Genomic DNA, 19,152 nt, shown 5'->3' with positions numbered 1-19,152 from the left:
TCTGTAAGAACTGTGGAAGTACAGATCAGCTGTAAAGGGAATGAGCCATCTCAGATGGGCTCTGTGCAGATTACGAGGGTAGGTGGAACAAGTACAAGTCCTGCCAACTTGCCTTGTCTTCAAGTTTAACATTTGAGGGCTATATTGGTTAGCTGTTTAGCAACAGCAGCTGGAGAACCCCTCTCTTGTGTCAAAATGAAACCACACTTCCGCAGACTTGTTCACCATTATCTCAAGGACTCTGTGCCCTGTGTCCCTATTTCCTGCTCATCGCTGCTCGACCTGCAGACGTCGCCTAGGAGTGTCGTCCAACCCCTCCCGCTGCAGCTGGCGCCATGGTATGTGTGGGGGTGTGTGAATCTGTGTGGGGCTGGGGCATTTCTTCAGAGGCCAGCTCTGGTCAGTTGCTCGCTTAGTTCAGTTTGCGTCCCAGCTTTGGGACATGAGATAGTCACTGTTGCAGGTTCCCTGAACCCCATTTCATACCAAAGGAAATTAACACCCCAGTGAAGCTGATGGCTGATCAGCTCCAGGTCCTGAAGCATGTACAGGCTTGAACTCAAGCCCCTTGCCCTGACTCCCTGCGTTTTGTACCTTATCCCTTGGTGACTGGCCAAGAAATGGGTTATATCTTTACCAGGAAAAACTGTTACTTGTGCCGGTGGCCATGACTACTTTACTGTGGGACTCCTTTCATCCTTATCTTCTCCTACGTGGTGTCTGGAGTTTCCTATGACTTACTCAATGCATTCATCGTTAGCTCAATCTTCCATATATTTAGAATGACAGAATAATGTGCAGGATAATTTAGGCTCCATTAGTACTTTGTGCATACCTCTATTATAGTACTTATCACATCGTGCTGTAATTTTTTGTTTACATACCTGTCTCTGCCACTTGGCAGTGAGTTCCTTCGGGGCTCAGGCTGTCTTACTCATTTCTATATTCCACCTCCTCCCCACAACCCAGCAGCTGAACACACTGAACACAGTAGGTTTTTAATGAATGAGCCGGCTTTAGGGTAAGGCTCGGTAGACTGGTACACCTGGTATTCCACATATTCATTTATTCAGCAAATATTTTCATAACTGCTACTGTTTTTTAAATTGCCAAATAAAAATTGTATACATTTGTGGTGTACAACATGATGTTTTGAAATCTGTATACATTGTGGCATGGCTAACTCAAGCTAATTAATATATGCGTTACCTCACATACTTATCCTCTTTTTGCAGTGAGAATACTTTTTTTTTTTTTTTTTTTTGACAAGGTCTGGCTCTATTGTCCAGGCTGGAGTGCAGTGGTGTGATGCTGGCTCACTGCAACCTCCACCTTCCACACTCAAGCAATCCTCCCACCGCAGCCCCCCAAGTAGCTGGGACTACAGGTGCGCATCACCACACCTAGCTAATTTTTGTGTTTTTAGTAGAGACGGGGTCTTGCTATGTTGCCCAGGCTGGTCTCAAGCTCCTGGGTTCAAGTGATCTGCCCACCTCAGCCTCTCAAAGTGCTGAGATTATAGGTGTGAACCACCATGGCTCACCGAGAATACTTAAAATCTACTGTTAGCAATTTTCAAGCATACAATACATTATTACTAATTATAGTCACCATGTTGTACAATAAATCTCTTACACTTATTCTTCCTGTCTAACTGAAATTTTATATCCTTTGACCAACTTTCCCCAACCCCCACTCCCACCTCCGCCCCAGGCCCCTGGTGACCTCCATTCTACTCTCTGCTTCTTTAGCCTGCACATATAATGAGGTCAAGGAGTATTTGTCTTTCTGTGCCTGGCCTATTTCACTTAACATAATACCCTCCAGGTTCACCTATGCTGTCACAAATAGAAGTTTCTTCTGTCTGAAGACTAAGTGTTATTCCACTGTGTATCCATACCATACTTCCTTCATTCATTTATCCATCGATGAACACTTAGGGTGAGTCCCTGTCATGGCTATTGTAAATAAGAATGTTGCAATGACTGTGGGAGTGCAGGTGTCTCTTTGACATACTGATCCATTTTCCTTTGGATATATACCCAGTTGTGGGATTGCTGGATGATATTATAGTTCTATTTTTAATTTACTGAGGAAATTTCATACCGTTTTCCATAATCTCTGTGCTAATTTATTTCCCACCATCAGTATATCAGAGTTTTCTTTTCTCCACGTCTTTGCCAACACATGTTTTCTTTTTTCTTTCTTTCTTTTTCTTTTTTTTTTTTGATAACAGCCATTCTGACAGGTGTAAGGCGATATCTCATTGTGGTTTTAATTTGCATTTCCCTGAGGTTTAGTGATGTTGAACAGTTTTTATATATCTGTTGGCCATTTGTATGACTTCTTTTGATGTCTATTCAGGTCTCTTGCCCATTTTTTAAATTGGGTTGTTTTCTTATTCAGCAGATATTTATTAAGTACTTACTGTGTGTCCAGCACTATGCTAAGCTCTGGGAATTCAAACACATCATATGTGAACCCTAGGAGATAATGACATATAAAAAAGACTAATTCCTAATCACTATGCAATATGCAGGGATGCGTAGCAGGTTAAAGAAGACGGGAGGGAGCTGTTTAAGATGGCCAGGTTGTGGTGGCCATCAAGGAAGGGCTCCTGGAGAAGGAAGCTGCTGAGCTGCATTTTAAATGAGGGTTACGACGTAACCAGTCAAAGATATGTTGAGAGGAGGCATCAGGGAGAGGAGACAGTAGGAGTAAAGGTGCCGGTATGTGACCTAGCCAGGTGTGGGTGAAAAGCTCTGTCAATGCAGTGTTGTTGGAGTGACATCCAATGTGGGATGCAACACGAGGCTGGAGAGAGCCAGTGGGGAGGGGGTAGGTTATTAAAAGCTATGAAACTTGGATGTAATGCTGTGGGCGATGCTGATGTAGTAAAACGACATGAGCTGGTGGGGGATGTGGCATTTCAGAGAGAATCATTCACTGACCTTGTGAAAAACGGAGTCGGGGCATCAAACTAGATTCAGGAAAACCAGCTAGGTTGCTGGTTGCTATGGTGGTGGCAAGAGATGGAGGCCACTTGAATAAGGGCAGTTGTAGAAGGGATGGAAAGAAAGGGACTGATTTGACCCTGATGTAAGAAATGAACTTGGCAGGATTTGGTGGTTAACTGGATTTGAGGAGTAAAAAAGCGGGAGGACACAGGAAGCTCCCAGGTCGATGGTGAGGCCATGGTCACAAGACAGAGACGAGAGAAGAAAAGCCTGGTTTGGCAGAAGTCAGTGAGCTCGTTTTAGATGTGTGGAGTTTGAGGTGTGTCTGTCTCCTTCAGGAGATTCCAACAGGTAGTCAAAGATGTGTTTGAAGCTTGGTGGGGATAGGCAGAGGGCCTGGACCAGAGGTATATAATTTGTGGTCACAAACTGGAAGGCAGTGGTGGAAATTATGATCATGGATAAAATCACTGGGTGAGTATGTGTTGGGAGACGGACGGTAAGCTGGAGCAGCTCTCTGGGGAATGCCAACACAGAAGGAGCTGGTGGAGGAAGAGGAGCCCATGAAACAGACTGAGAAGGATAGCAAGAGCATGTTGGGAGAATAAGCCTTGCTCACACGTGGCTTCCTCAGCGCTACCTGAGGGCTACCTCAGGGCTTCCTGATGCCCTACCCACACCAGGTCTGATACTGCCATCCCCTCTAATAAATCCACTGTGTTTGTCCTTCACAGAAGTTGCCATAGTTATAAATTAGTACCTGTTTTTGTTGTTGCTTAATGTCCATCTTTCCTGCTAGAATATAAGCTCCATGAGGGCAGGGTTTGCATCTCTCTTCTTCCTCGGGGAATCCCCAGGGCCTAGCAGATGCCTGGCAGATAGTTGTTGCTTAATAAGTATTTGTGAAATTAAAGAATCATGTTGCAGACTCCCAGGGGGGTAGAGAGTTTCAAAGAAAGTCACTCTTAGTAACCAAGTGGCCTGTGTAGTATCCAAATCAAAGTATGAAATATGCTTATTTTTAAATGTTTAAAATTTCCTGTATAAAATAATAACATTTTTGAACAATTCCTTCCCACTTCTCCTGGATATGATGTGAAGCCCTCAGATACTTGGAGAGAGGAAAAGGCAGACAAACAGCACGCTTAGTATGTATTAGTTTGTAACGTGTAACTCGGAGGTGACATTCATTGCTCTCCAAAGCTCCACCTGGTCTCATGGTGGGGAACAGATGGTCAGGCTGCTTCATGAAAATGGATCTGGTTATTCAACCAGGAACACAAATTATGATGTGAATATGGTTGCAGTGTAGATTTTTCACTGGCAACAATTTTGTGAAAAGTTTTATAAGAAAATGCAGATGTTGAATTAAGAAATAAAACTATTTCTTAATTCATAATCCTTAATTCATAACATAATCCTTATATACATATATTACATGTAATTATTAAATCCTTATGTACATATACTACATGTTATTTATTAAAATATCATTTTATTAATTATTAATATATATTAAAATGATATTACATGTTATTAAATCCCTATATATTACATGGTATTATTTATTAAAATGCTAACAATTCATTGGATCCCAATGTAAAACACTAAAACTCTTACAAATAAATTTAAATAATTTTATCAATATTTATGAGAGGCCCCATCTGTGGGCAATGAGGCTAACTTAGAGAAAAAAGCCATCTAGGTGGTGAAAGGCCAGTGTCCAGGTTTGGACACACACATTTCAGAGATTTGGGTCTTTGTCTTCCCCTCCTTTCCTACCTGTGCCTCAGTCCTTACCCATCTGCAGATTTAGACTTGAGGTTTTTTTTGTACAAAGGAATAAAACCTCTAAATCAACAATGGTGTCTAAAATGAAAACACCCTTGGAGACATTCATTCATTCATATGTGCACCAAGTTTCAAAATATATTGATCCTTTTCTGAGACAATTTTCTGATGAGAGGCAAGAAGAATAAAAGGGACTCGGCTGGGCGCGGTGGCTCACGCCTGTAATCCCAGCACTTTGGGAGGCCGAGATGGGCGGATCACAAAGTCAGGAGATCGAGACCATCCTGGCTAACACAGTGAAACCCCATATCTACTAAAAATACAAAAAAAATGAACCGGGCATGGTGGCGGGTGCCTGTAGTCCCAGCTCCTCCGGAGGCTGAGGCAGGAGAAAGGCGTGAACCAGGGAGGCGGAGCTTGCAGTGAGCGGAGATCGCGCCACTGCACTCCAACCTGGGCGACAGAGCGAGACTCCGTCTCAAAAAAAAAAAAGGGGGACTCATTAGGGAGAGGAGAAATATCAAAGTGGGAGTCTGAGAGTGTGCAGAGCAACACTGTTCCTTTGTAGGCAGGTACACTGGTTGTATGAGGGTTCTCTAGAGGGACAGAACTAATAGGATGTATGTATATAAGAAGGGGAATTTATTAAGGAGAATTGACACACAATCACAACAACAGGCCGTCTACAAGTTGAGGAGAAAGAAAGCCAGTGGTGGATCAGTCCCAGTCTCAAAACCTCAAAGTTAGGGAAGCCAGCAGTGCAGCCTTCTGTCTGTGGCCAAAGGCCCGAAAGTCCCTGGCAAACCACTGGTATACATCTAGGAGTCCAAAAGCTGAAGAACTTGCAGAAAGATGTTCCAGGGCAGGAAGCATCCTGAGAGCATGGGAGAAAGATGAAGTCTGGAAGACTCAGCAAGTCTAGTCCTTCCAGGTTCCTCTGCCTGCTTTATCCTAGCCACGCTGGCAGCTGATCAGATGGTGCCTACCCAGATTGAGGGTAGGTTTGCTTCTCCCAATCCACGGACTCAAATGTTAATCTCCTTTGGCAACACCCACATAGACACACCCAGGAGCAATACTTTGCATCCTTCGAACCGATCAAGTTGACACTCAATATTAACCATCCCACTGAGTTCAAATGGCAGCTCTGCCTCTCACGAAGTGTTGAACACATCCTTTTTGCAGATCGGACTTCAATTTCCTCATCTGAAAATGTACTTAATACATAATAGTACTTACCTCATAGTGTTATTTAGAGTGCTAATCAGCTAATACATGTAAACCAACTGGAACAATGCTTAGCAAACAGTTAAGTACTATACAAGTATTAGCTTCTGTTATCATTTGCAATTTAGCCCAGGCTGTGGAGTTTTGTACAGAGTTTATGGACCCATTTCCCAGATCACCCCTTCCTTTGAGAATGGTTTGCTGTGGTCTATGTTTGTGTTCCCTGCAAATTCCTTTGTTGAAATCCTGACTCCTAGGGTGATGGCATTAGGAGAGGGGAGCTTTCGGAGGTGATTAGGTCATGAGGGCAGCGTCTCCATGAATGGGATTAGTGGCCTTATAAAACAGGCCCCAGGGAGCTTGTTTGCCCCTTCTACCTCATGAGGACTCAGCCAGAAGGCACTATTTATGAACCAGGAAACCGACCCACATTAAACACCAGGCACTCTGTCAGCATCTTGATGTTGGACTTCCAGCCTCCAGAACTGAGAAATAAATTTCTGTTGTTTCCAAGCTTCCCAGTTTATAGTGTGTTGTTATAACAGCCCCAACAGATGAAAAAAAAAAAACGTGGTTACAATGCAGACCCCCATGGCGGGCTCAGGTTTGCTCTCCTCCCATCTCCTATTCCTGATGTTGGGAGTCTGTTGACTCTTAGGAGGTGGGTTTGTTTATGTTTTGTCCTCCTTGTCCAGCCTACAGTTCTTTCTGCTAGTACTTTTAAGCCCTGGTTAAGTCATTGAAAAGCACCAATTACAGACTTACATAACTGTGTCAGGAGCATTTCTCTGAGGGCTTTGCTCACCCCTTGGAGTCAGTTGCCCAGGGAAACAAGCTGGCGATGTCACAAGGCATCCACTTCCAGTTCTTCCTCAGTTCCCTTCTGTGGAGCCTGAGTCAGAGCCTAGTCCTGCATGCTGCCTAGCCCAGCCCTGTCTCATCCTATTCATAGCAGGGCAGGGACTCTCACCCTCTCCCAGCAACGTCTAAAGGCAGGTATATTGGGGTCATAGCCACGGTAAGGATGGTCTCCTGTGCTGCTTCCTCCCTCCCAGGGCACAGAAATGCCTGTGCAAATGGAGTGTCTAGGACAGCCCTGGGTTGTTCTTGGTTCTCTAGGGTATAGATACAAAACTGAAAAAAAAAAAAAAAGAAAAGAAAAGGAACCGTTGGAGCTGCTCCCTGGAGGATCAAAGGTTGTTGCAGACTTTCTAGAATCTCAGAGACCTCAGGAGCAAAATTACAACACACTTTTCCTTTCTACTGTTCCTGCCCTAAGCACACCCATGATCTGGTTTATCAACCTGCTCCTCCTTTTCCCAAGAGATAAGGTTGCAACTTCCTTCTTATATGCAAATGAAAAGAGAATACAGCCATGGAAGTATTTCGTTAGATTTTCCTAGTATTTCATGCTTACTTCATTTAACCATGCCCCTGCCCCAGTGCCCTAGTGAAACAGTACAATGTACAGCTCTTGCATTGCTACCTGCCCTTCTCAAAGCCCACATGTTGTATTTTATGTAAATCTACAGATTACCTATCATTATCTAAATGCAGGCATCTGAAAACCAGCAGTAATCCTGCCTCTGAAGTTTATCAGGAAAGAAGCTTAAAAGAGAACCAAATTCAGCCTGTGTTGGAACTCTCAGTCCCAGAGGGGTGTGGTTTATAGCCCTCCGGCCTGCTGCTGGATTTCAGCTGTGATCCACAGAAGGACGCCAGAAACTACTCAAGACATTCACGGTGCCCCGGTCAGCACTAGCCATGACGAAGACTTCTACATGCATATACCACCTCCTTGTTCTGAGCTGGTATACTTTCCTCAATTATTACATCTCACAGGAAGGAAAAGACGAGGTGAAATCCAAAATCTTGGCAAATGGTGCAAGGTGGAAATATATGACGCTGCTTAATCTGGTAAGTCCATATGGCCATACCAGGTACCGATCCATTTCTCTAGAATATTAGTTCTGCCACACATATCATCTTTGGATTTTATTAAATACACGATTTTGTTATTTGTCTTCCTTCTTCACCATGTTGTGAGTTTTGGGTTTTTCGTTTACTTAACAATTTGCTCTGATAAACCCAATTTGGAAATTATCTATAGTTAACATTTCTGTGCTGGCTCGTTGTTAAATGCTCTCTTGAAAAAAAAAAAAAAATCTCATCTTGGAGCTCTTTTCAGATGAGCTCAAAGAGGAGACCATGCTAATGGTTTCACCGCGGGATTAACTACAAATGCAGGAGGCATTTTGAACTTTGCTTGGGGAAGTCTGTGAAGAGAAGGCAGAGTGGCGTATGGTGTGTAGGAAGTGTAATTTCCAATGAAGGAATAATGCCATTTTACAGCACACACAGACTAACAGATTTATCTAAGAAAAGCAAACACATTTTGCCATGTTCAGCTCCCACCTCAATTTTTTATAGGTTCAGGCTCCATCTTAAAGGACAAATCACCCAACTGAATGGCAAATACACATTTTCAACTATTTAAAAACCAATCTTATGACTTAATCCTTTCTTGTCTTCCTAACCCGGCTGACTGCATTCTGATGAAGTGTGAATGAATGGGAGAAAAGCAGATTACAAAAAATATTTGAGGAATAGGTTAAAAAAATACTTTTAAAGTTAAAAGCTAATAATGGGGAGTCATTTGGGGATGTGAATTAATATTTGAGGTTTTTGACTAAAATCTTGGGTGCCACAAAAACATCTGTTTTCAGAATCATAATCCTCATTTGACAAGCGGAGAATGTATGTGGTCAGAAACTGTGACACTCTGAAATGCTAAGGAGGTGGAAGTGGAGAGAGTTAAAATCAAAGAGGCCCAAAGCGGCTGCTTCCTCCTCACTGGTTGGTTAGTGGCCTCTTGATTTGGGCCTGAAAAATTGGAACCCTGAACACAACTCTAGTGTGTTTGAAAACTTCAAGGTGACTACTTGTTTCAATCATGGAATTTTATGAGAAAAACAAACAGAAACAAAACAAAAAATGTTTTTTGTAGGACTAGGAGTACCACAGTAAACAACAACAATAACAACAACAATAACAACAAAAAACCACACACACGCGCGCGCGCATACACACACACCCCTAAGGTTTGTGTTTCTATTGGCTTTCTATGAAAAACAGTCAACTAAAAGGGATGTGTGTCTGTAGTTAGGACTGACTTTCTAATAAAATCCAATTCCAGTATGAATGTCCTCCCTCACACTATGTGCGGCTGAGAATAGATTTATCACTATACTCATTAACCAGCTTCCTTACTTCTTTGTATACACACACACACACACACAACTGATCCTGACTTTTTAATTCTAGCTCACCTACATTTCCAAGAGCCCTTATTTTCCAAGAGTGAGAAAAGTCTCTTATCTTGTCAATGATACTATCATTTCCTACTGTTAATCCCAATTTTGCTACTCTGATTGATCAGCTACCAAATCCTATTAGTTTTTCCTTTTACTAAGTTCATACCTTCTTCTTCAACCTTACTGTCTCTCTCATTCCAGACTTATATTAAGCCTACCTGGATGACTATATCATCTCTTTACTGTCCTTTCATGGTCCAATCCAGCCACTCCAATTCCAAATTAATCTTCTCAAAGCACTAGTTTTGGTTTGTTTTTTAATACCATGACCTGGATCTAAAAGTGTGGTCTGCTGCTCAGGAAACCACAGTGGCTCCCTCCTGCCTCATGGACCCAATGTCAAACTCCCGATTCAAGAGCTCACCTGCCCAACCAGCCTTTCAGGGTCCCTCTCCCTGGGAGGCTGGTCTCTTCTGCAGTAAGGACTGTGTCTCACTAGTATTGGTCCCTGGGCTTCCTGCTGTCACTTCTCTGCCCAATGTTCTCTCTATCCTTAGAAGAAAGGCCTACTTACCCCTCTGCACCACATTGCTTCTTTCATAGAACATTGGGAATCACATATACTCCCCCCAAATCTTTGCTGACCAACTCCAGTCCAAATTTCCTTTTCCTTTCTCTGATTTTCACAGCATCTCTCAGTCTCTGCTGATTTATGTACAGTATTGTTTTCTAATTCCCTCTCTCCCTTCCATGTGAGTCTTAACATTCCAATCAAACTTTGGCTCCAAAACAGAAGTTTTTTTTCTCCTAGGTCCTTGCCAACCCTAACCGTCTATATTTCTACCTTGAATTCAGCACAGTGGCTGGCACAGGATACCCACATATTAAAAAGCTGCAACTTGGTACGTTGATGTGACCTCAGCCTTTCTGCATCCTCCAGCAGTCCCTCTCTCCTGGTATCTTCTGGCCCTCGTAAAGAAGCTGAGAGGGGCTTACCTGTGGTGATTTTCTTTCTGAGCTCCGTTAGGAGTCATCTTGAAAGTGTGACCTAATGAAATGCTTCCCAACTGGTGAAGATGGGTTGACTGTATTTCAGAGGATCAATGTAATGTAGATTTCGAAAATGTTGCTTAAGGTGAAATATGGGACCTGAAAATGTCTAGCTCTTGAGATCTCATGGGCTGATTAACAGTTGTGTTTCCTAATGATTAATTAGTGTTCATTCATCACTAATTAATTGGTGGTTGTGTTTATTAAGTCATAAAGGTCTCACAACTTGTGCTCACATTCTTATATTTATTTTACCTCAGCTTGGGGAAGTTAGTATCCAATCCTGCTTACCAGACAATTTATAGCCCTCCTCATAAACAGCTTGAATTTCTTTTTTTTTTTTTTTTTTTTTTGAGACGGAGTCTCGCTCTGTCACCCAGGCTGGAGTGCAGTGGCGCAATCTCGGCTCACTGCAAGCTCCGCCTCCTGGGTTCACGCCATTCTCCTGCCTCAGCCTCCCGAGTAGCTGGGACTACAGGCGCCCGTCACCAGGCCCGGCTAATGTTTTGTATTTTTAGTAGAGACGGGGTTTCACTGTGTTAGCCAGGATGGTCTTGATCTCCTGACCTCGTGATCCACCCGCCTCGGCCTCCCAAAGTGCTGGGATTACAGGCGTGAGCCACCGCGCCCGGCCAACAGCTTGAATTTCTAATTGGCTGAGTATCATTTGTGTCCCCTTTGTAAGAGCAAAGCCCCCTTTTGTGCCAGTTAGCATTGTGAGCGTTGCCCCAGTTCCCCTTGAAGCTATCCCAGGGGACTGGAAGGGGAGACAGACAGGAGTTGCACTGAGCTACTCCCCTGGGGTTGGTGGTAGTGGCTAAGGTGCCATTGAGAATTGGTCAAGGTGACCCATTTCTGACTAAGGAGAGTGAAGGTAGGAGAGGACAGATAGGAGTCTCTGCCTAATAAGAGAGTAAACTGACCTTAGGGAAGGGGCTACTGATTCCCTGCTGGGAGGGAGAGGTGGTATTTCACAATGGTTACAGTTGTGATCTCTGGGATGGTACCTCAGTCCCACTGCTTACTGCCCCCGAGACCCTGGGCTAGGCACTTCTTTGTGTCTTTCATTTCCACATCTGTCAAATAGAAATAAAAATAGTACCTAACAATAGGGTAGCCATGGGAGAGAAATGATCTGACAGGTGGGAAGCGCTCAGAATGGCATCAGCATGGTGTTAGGCAGTGGACAGTGGGGAGAGAAGATGGGGAGGTGGTGGGGAACTTCCCTGGGTAGAGAAGGTGATGCAGGAGGGTGACTTAGTAGAACATCAGTCTCCTCACTGAGGACCTAGGTTGGTGAGCAGTGGAAGCCAGCAGGAGTCATCCACGCCCTTCCCCTTCATGGCTCCTGTTTCTCCCTCCCCGAGCTGCATGTCCCATCTTCCCAGCTGGAGCAGGACCACTGTGGAGCCACTGCTCTCCCTGCTGTAGCTGCCCGCAGGCACTAGGCAGTCCTGGTGGTACAGTCTGCAGGCTCCAGCAGACAGCCATGCAGAATGGGGAACCCCAGAGGCTGGGCATGAGACCAAGGCAGTGCCATGGGTGTCCTCAAGCTGCTTAGGTTGGCTCAGATCATCCAGTGCCTGAGTCCTCCACAAAAGCTATGTCCCTTGCTCTCTGTCCACCCCATTTCCATCAAGGGACTGTCCCTAATCCCAGCGAATATGAGCGAGGGGGTTTAGGGCAAGGCTCAGCAGCCACAACTTGGCTTGCAGAATTCATTCAGTTTATTAGGGTTTCCTCCTTTTAAAGATAAACTTCCTTCTGAAATATTGTTAGAGGTGGGGCCACATAACTGGGATCTCCAGGGGAGATTCTGAGTGGGCGCCTCCCTCCCCACGCCCCTGACACCCCCTTCAACAACAGAAGCATGACCTTTCCCTCCCTTTTCATAAGTTGCCCAAGCCCCAGGCAGCTCCATGGTCATCACCCTCAACTTCTCATGATGACAACAGTGGCAATACCACATAAGTCCTTGGGGATGTTGGCCTGGGGCTGGGGGAACAGAGGACCTGGGAGGCCTCTATGGGTCTAAACTCCAAGGCAGCCTGTGAACAGTGAGAAGATGGGGTTGAATTTATAGTATGGCACCCACTTCAACACTTGGGGGACCAACCTTAAGTAATCTATGGCATTATTTATTTACTTATTTATTTTTGAGATGGAATCTCTCTCTGTTCCCCCAGGCTGGAGTGCAGTGGCGCAATCTTGGCTCACTGCAACCTCTGCCTCTTGGGTTCAGGTAATTCTCCTGCCTCAGCCTCCTGAGTAGCTGGGACTACAGCATGCGCCACCACGCCTGGCTAATTTTTTTTGTATTTTTAGTAGAGATGGGGTTGCACCATGTTGGCCAGGCTGGTCTCAGACTCCTGACCTTGTGATCCACCTGCCTTGGCCTCCCAAAGTGCTGGGATTACAGGCGTGAGCCACCGCACCCAGCCCCTATGGCACTCTTCAGCTCTATGGAGTCAGAAATACACTTAACTGTTTCTGCCTCACAAAGATGCACTCGATAGCTGAAAGGGTAAGGACTGAGAAAACTGTGTGACAGTCACCACCAGCACCCAAAATAAAGCAGCTATAAATTATTGAGCAAGTAACTATGACAGCATTTTGGTAGGTTCTTTGGACACAGTATAGAGATGAGTGATTGAAGACCTGGCTTCTGAAGCCAGAACACTGGCTGCGCTCACTTGCTGTGTGATTTTGAGTGAGTTGCTTAACTTCTCTTTGCTGCAGTTTTCTCATGTGCAGTGGATACTCTGATAAGGCACCCAGATCCTCATACCTCCCCAGCGCTGAGGTACTCAGTCCCCAACTCTCAGAAGGAGTGTTGGCTGCTGATGGTGCAAAGCTGAGATCCCCTCCCAGAATTGCCCTCAGCAGAAGGGAGCTGCCTCAACCAAGGTTTAGGCCCCTCCCTGGCATTGCTGCCTGCAATAACTGGCATCCAATATGGGGTGCAAAGGCTGTACTCCCGGACAGCTCTGAAGGAGCAGCTCAGCTCAGAGCTCCTCAAGGGATCAGCTGATTCCATGCAACTGCACAGCACTTAGCCTCCCCACTTCAATCCTGCTCCCTTTTTGCCTCTCGTAGATGTCTGAGAGCGTTCTTCAGTGAACATCCTGCAGGCACATCTCAGAATCTCAGATTGTTTCCCACGGAACCTGACCTGCATCGTGTAAAATACCAAACATACAGAAAAGGTTTCTCTCCCTCCTCTTCCTCCTCCCCCTTCTCCTCATCATCTTCTTCCACTTCTTCTTTTCCTAATTCCAGATAAAGACACTAACACAGAGCTTTCCCCGGCCTGTATTATGTTCTGGTACCTAACTGACAATTTCTGTACCTAACCGACATTCCGTGAATGTTGGTTGAATGAGTGAATGACCAGAACATGGTTCTAACAGGCATGAGGCCATCCCATCATGAAGGTATTTTATCCCACAGCCACCCTACTGCTGTACTGAAGCCCGTTGTCCTCAGCTATGCAACATTGGCCAAGCATTCTGGTACTTCTTTCCAGCCTGTCACTCGATGATCTTGGTCTCATTTTCTCTTCATTATTCCAAACTGTGGTTCTGCACGTTCTTTCTCCTCCTCCTGTGTTCTTTATTGCATCCTTTAATCTCAGTTTCTTAAGTTAAGTGTGTATGAATGATGACAGAAATCCTACATTCCATACGAATACAGATATACTTGGCAAAGTACCTGCCCAAAACACAACCACCACCGTTAGATAAAGGCCTCATCACAGCCCCCAATTGCTGTCTTCTTCTGGTGCAGTCTTCCACCACAAATTCTTGCATCATTTCGAAGGAGAGAAATAAGGAAGTCCCGCCTGGCTGAGTCAGGCACAGTCCTGAGTTGGGTGTTGGATTACTTGACTCATCCAATAAGACTTGTCGTGTCTTGCTCAGGAAACTTGTGGAATCTCCCTCCCGGGAATTACTTTTTTTAAATAGAAGAAATTTTCATTTCCTAAGGTAGTTTAAAGAGAGAGGGCTCTGGCTTAAAGGCAAGAGAATAAGCTTGATGACTTGGAAAGGCTAAGCTTCCACGATTTGAAGATTTTTGTGGGTTTGTGAAAACACATGAATGTCAAAACTAAATATCCTTTAACTGCAGTTTTTTGAATTGCATTAGTTATTTAAAAGTGTCAATTCAGCTTTGTCGCAGGTGTTAGTTTGTCAGTTTGTCAGCTAGCAACAGAAACAAAAGACAGCTAACGAACTCAGAGAAGCAGCATTTCAGGAAAAGGCACGGAACACGCAGTGGGAACAGAATTAGGGAAGAACCAGGAGAAAGGATAAATCAGGGAGCCGTAGCTCTGAAATAAACTTTGAATAAGTAGATGCCGTTACGTCTGGGCTTTTCTGGGTGGCCAAAATAGTTGTGAAATGTAAATGATAGTAATTTTGTTGTAAGAGACTTAAAAGAAGACCAGTTGTGGTGATCATATTTTAATGCTACTGTATAGTTTCCTAGGGCTGCCGTAACAAAGTACCATGGACTGGGCTTAAACAACAGAAATTGATTTGCTCATAGTTCTGGAGGCTGGAAGTTGAAGATGTGGGCAAGGTCAGTTTCTCCTGAGGCCTCTGTCCTCGGCTTGCAGATGGCCGCCTTCTCCCTGTGTCCTCATGTGGTCTTCCCTCTGTGTGTGTCTGTAGTCTTCATCTCCTTTTCTGATAAGGACACCAGTCATAGTGAATTAGGGTGCACCATCATGACCTCATTTTAACTTCATCACCACTTTAATACAGTCATATTCTGAGGTCCCGGAGGTTAGGATTTCAACATATGAATTTGGTGGTGGTTGGTGGGGGATATAACTCAGCCCATAACAGCTAACATTGCCTCCCCTGATCGCTCCGTCTGTTATGGTGAGTCAAGCTCATCCTGAGTTTTATAAACATTGCATCGTCTTTGGAGAATAAGCAGACCGTTCCGGTGGGATGGGCTGACCCACACCTGTCCCTGGTGCCCTCCTGGAAGCCTCCCCGTGGAGCCTGGGAGAGTCTCTCTCACTCTCCGTGTGCCCCAGCTGCTCTTGGCAGCCCCTTCATGCCCCAGCTCTTGCAGGTTTCTTTTCCTTGGCAGCTCCCTAGTGCCTCCCTCCTGAGCCCCACGCGGGGGTTCCACCTGCTTCTCGTGAATTCGGACAAAGACGCCTCAACGTTGAGTAAGCTCGATGGCGACAGGGCTGCCTGGCACACACCGTAGGCATCTAGAGAGGCCTGTGTGCCATATGCCTGAGAAGTAACCGTGGGCTGGGGTGGAGAGGGAGAGGGGATTGGCAAGTTGGAGGTGTAAAGCAAGTTTTTATTGATGGAGAAGGCCCGGAGGATCTGAGTAATGCGTTCTTTCCCCCAATCCGATTTCCACATCCTGTGACTGGGAGAGGCAGGAGAAAGTCAGGAGGAGCTTGACTCACGATGACTCTAGGAAGCTCCAGCCCGAGGAAAGCAAGTCACATGGACTTCACATGCCGGGCGGAGGCGGCCTCTCCCCAGAGAGGGAAGGCCTGGCCCAGGCTCAGGACGGGATTAATTGCCCTGCTGATAGAACAGTGCAGGCCTCTTCCCCTGGGCCCAAGCCTATGCCGACTCTTCCTAATACAGCAGCAGCCTGGCCTGCTGCAGCCTGAGCGGCTGGAAGTGAAATCAGGGTGAGGCGAGGCTACTGGTGGGGGAGGGAGAGAGGAGGGAACTTCTCCTAACTCCCTGTGCAAATGACTACACATCCAAATTCTGCAGCCCTGAGGGTGTGAATGCCAAAATCACCAGCAATAATGAGAAGTATTCGGGTGGCAACCTCTTCCTGCCATTTAAAGCTGTTGCCCCACCCCTCCCTGAGACACCCCCTTCTGGTTCGAAACCTCCTCCACCCCAGGGCCCATGATTTCCTATCTTCTTGCTCTTCTACCCCCTGGTCGTTCTTTTAGTACCTTTATGTCCCCTTCCCCTCCTGCCCCTTAGACAAGGACCTTTCCCTGCTGTTTGCCGCCTACTTTTCTGTTCTCCCCTCTCTCCTCTCTCTCTTTCCTGCAATCTTGTTCCACCTGAGGGCCCAACAGCCTGCTTCTCCCCAGCCCCGCCTCTCTTGAGACTGCAGGATCTGAATTTCCAAACGGAAGTTCCTCCGGGCAGGTGGTTCTCAGCCTCAGCTGCCGGTGATTAGAATCACCTGGGAGGATTTTAAAAATCCCAACGCCTAGGCCCTAGCCCCAGACTGATTACGTTAGAATCTCTGGGGGTGGGGATCAGGCATTGTGAAGTTTTTGTGAAGTTGTCGTTCATTCTCCCACCTGGAGATACTTGTCTCTCTTCTTGTCTCTCTTCTGACCCCACTTGTCTCTCTTCTGACCTCCCACAATGCTTTATCTGAACTATGCTCAGAAACCTGATAATTTTTTTTTATTTTTTAAAAGTCTAGCTCAAGAACAGGACCGCTGGGTTTGACATCTACCAGCCAGGAAGCTTTAGGCAGGTTTGTTTCCTCGTTTGTAAGATGGTGGTGGGCGGGGGGTCTAATGATAGGACTTGGCTCATAAGGTTGTTATGAGAATGAAACACGTAGTTCAGTGCCTGGCACATACCAAGTAATGAATAAAAGTCCTCTTTATAGCTTTGAGTAGTAAGATTTTTGAGTGCTAAACTTGTGTCTCATTCAGTGGTTCTAGCTTTAGCCTACATAAAGATTAAATAATCTTTTTCTACAGTTAAAATCTGTATTTTATATTCTGTAATGTGTATCTTAATAAGGTTGGCCAAAAATTTCTTTTTTTTTAACTTTTATTTTACATTCAAGGGTACATTTGCAGGTTTGTTATATAAGTATAGATTATTTTGTGACCCAGGTAATAAGCTTAGTACCCAATAGGTAGTTCTTCAACTTCTCCCCTCATCCCACCCAGATAAACAATCTTTAACAAGCTCTGGAGAAGCTTATTAAAAAACAAACTCTTGGACCCCATTTCCAGAGATCTTGATTCCATAGTCTGGGATGGGATGGAGGTCCTGCATTTCTCACAAGCTCCTGGGTGATGGGTGTAGCTGGTCTGACCCACCTCTGTATCCTCTCCTGCCTACCCCCTCAGCCCAGGAGCAGCATGTGGCTGACTTTGCTAGGTCTTTCCTAGAGTCCAGAGCTCAGAGATTGTTCCCCAACAGCCACCTTGATCAATCCCCAGCCCAGCTCCCCAGGCTCTAGAACCTTCCTGACTTATACCCTAAAAGCAGAGTCCAGACCACCCCTCTTGTACCAGTCCAGGGCTTTCAAGGATTTGGATGGATTCTGTCACAAGCCTAACTTAACCCCACCCCCCAAACTCTATATCTTCATGACCTACCAGTCCTTAAATGAGAAACCACAGAATTGTACAAAGCGACAAGAATGTACAAAGCTTGCCTTCCGTATTGTATTACTTTCTTGAAAAACACCCTCCTTCTCTTTCTCCTGGCTTTGGGGACCACACAGCACTTAGTAACCCACCAGCGCTCATGGCTTGCTCTATCCCCTTGGATTTAAATTGCTGCCATGGCCAGATTGTCTCGGTGAGGCCTGCAGGTACCCTATTTAAGGAAGAAAGTGCACCAGCTCTTCTTCGGCTGAGCAAGGCACCCGGCACCCTTTTGTGTGCCTTTCTTGGGAGAGCACAGAGATTTGTGGTGGTGCTCTTGACCTGATTCCAGTTTCTCTAGTGAGATTTCAGCACTAGGCAATTTTCCTAATTTTCCTTCCCAGGAAGACTCCTGACTCTGTCCACCCTGTATCTGCCTCTTTGCCTTTGAGCTGTTTGTTGGGTTCTTCCAACCTCTGTGCCGTCAAGGTGTCCATCTCCTTACATTCCCTTTTTAGGCTGACTCTTTATTTTGTTTCCATGTTAGCTCAAGTCCATTACACTAAATACTGTACACATTATTGTCCCCTAAACAAATTTACTCAATCAGTCTTAGCGAGCAGGGTCAGGACCCAAGGAGCTGGAAGCCCAGCCCTTGAATTGGCTCTCAACCAAAACAACCCAACAGCCCCCTCCCTCTCAAAGCCACATTACTCTCAGAGGGATGGAGTTTTCCATCAGTGAAGAAGGTATTAATTAAAGTAAATGAAAATGCCCTCATTTGTTGTAATGGATTTAGCTCTTGCAGACCATTTTCTACGGGGTCACCTGCCTGGATGATGTGCTGAAAAGAACCAAAGGGAGAAAAGACATTAAGTTCCTAACAGCCTTCAGAGACCTGCTTTTCACCACACTGGCTTTTCCTGTATCCACAGTAAGTTAGAAAGATGTGTACATAATCTAACAGAAATGTGCATATGGACAGACGCTTCTCCTGGACTGCCAAGCTGTTTGGGAGCTCATAATTGGAAAGCACACCCTACAACAATGTCCTGTCTGAGGACTGCGCCACATTGCCCAGTGTCTTTAGGAAATAGGGCACATTAGCGATCAGCTTTATCACTAGCTTTTGTACCTCTGCAAAGGCTTGGTACAAGGTCCTTATTGCTGTCTAATGGGGGAGTTTGAAAGACCTTTCTTAATCAAAATACAACTGAGACAACCTTGGTTCCATCAGGATGATGGGAATGGAGAGCCCTGGGGAGGGAGATGACTAATTTTCCCCTTTTATACATCTTGTTTCACTTGCTACGGTAAGTATATGTTACTTCTGCAAGTGAAAAACCATCAAGTAATTTTTTTTTTGAGAAAAGATATGAGACCTTCAAAGGTGGCACATGGAAAAGACAAGCGAGGAGAGAAAGACAGCCTGGTATGGGGTACACAGTGGGTGCCTCATTCGTGTTGC

The 19,152-nt window shown here is 45.3% G+C and overlaps 1 protein-coding gene across 3 annotated transcripts in view; it reads left to right on the top strand.

The window, feature by feature from the left end:
* Positions 1 to 315: 315 nt before the first annotated feature.
* Positions 316 to 19,152, top strand: part of ADTRP (androgen dependent TFPI regulating protein) — a 72,155-nt gene continuing 53,318 nt past the window's right edge. The window contains exons 1-4 of one of the 3 annotated variants that reach the window (XM_058432347.1): positions 6,908 to 6,971; positions 7,533 to 7,892; positions 16,778 to 16,831; positions 18,484 to 18,618. In XM_058432347.1, coding sequence (XP_058288330.1) covers positions 7,740 to 7,892; positions 16,778 to 16,831; positions 18,484 to 18,618 — 342 coding nt within the window. In that variant the 5' untranslated portion in view covers positions 6,908 to 6,971; positions 7,533 to 7,739. Of the gene's footprint in view, positions 339 to 6,907; positions 6,972 to 7,532; positions 7,893 to 16,777; positions 16,832 to 18,483; positions 18,619 to 19,152 lie in introns of those variants that run through there. The other 2 variants (XM_032140397.2, XM_058432346.1) reach the window with 2 other exon arrangements.

This window comes from Hylobates moloch, unplaced genomic scaffold, assembly GCF_009828535.3.
Source record: "Hylobates moloch isolate HMO894 unplaced genomic scaffold, HMol_V3 SCAFFOLD_20, whole genome shotgun sequence".
In the NCBI taxonomy this organism is placed as follows: domain Eukaryota; kingdom Metazoa; phylum Chordata; class Mammalia; order Primates; family Hylobatidae; genus Hylobates; species Hylobates moloch.
The sequence above is the reverse complement of the archived record's forward strand: the minus strand, read 5'-3'. Positions and strand labels throughout refer to the sequence as shown.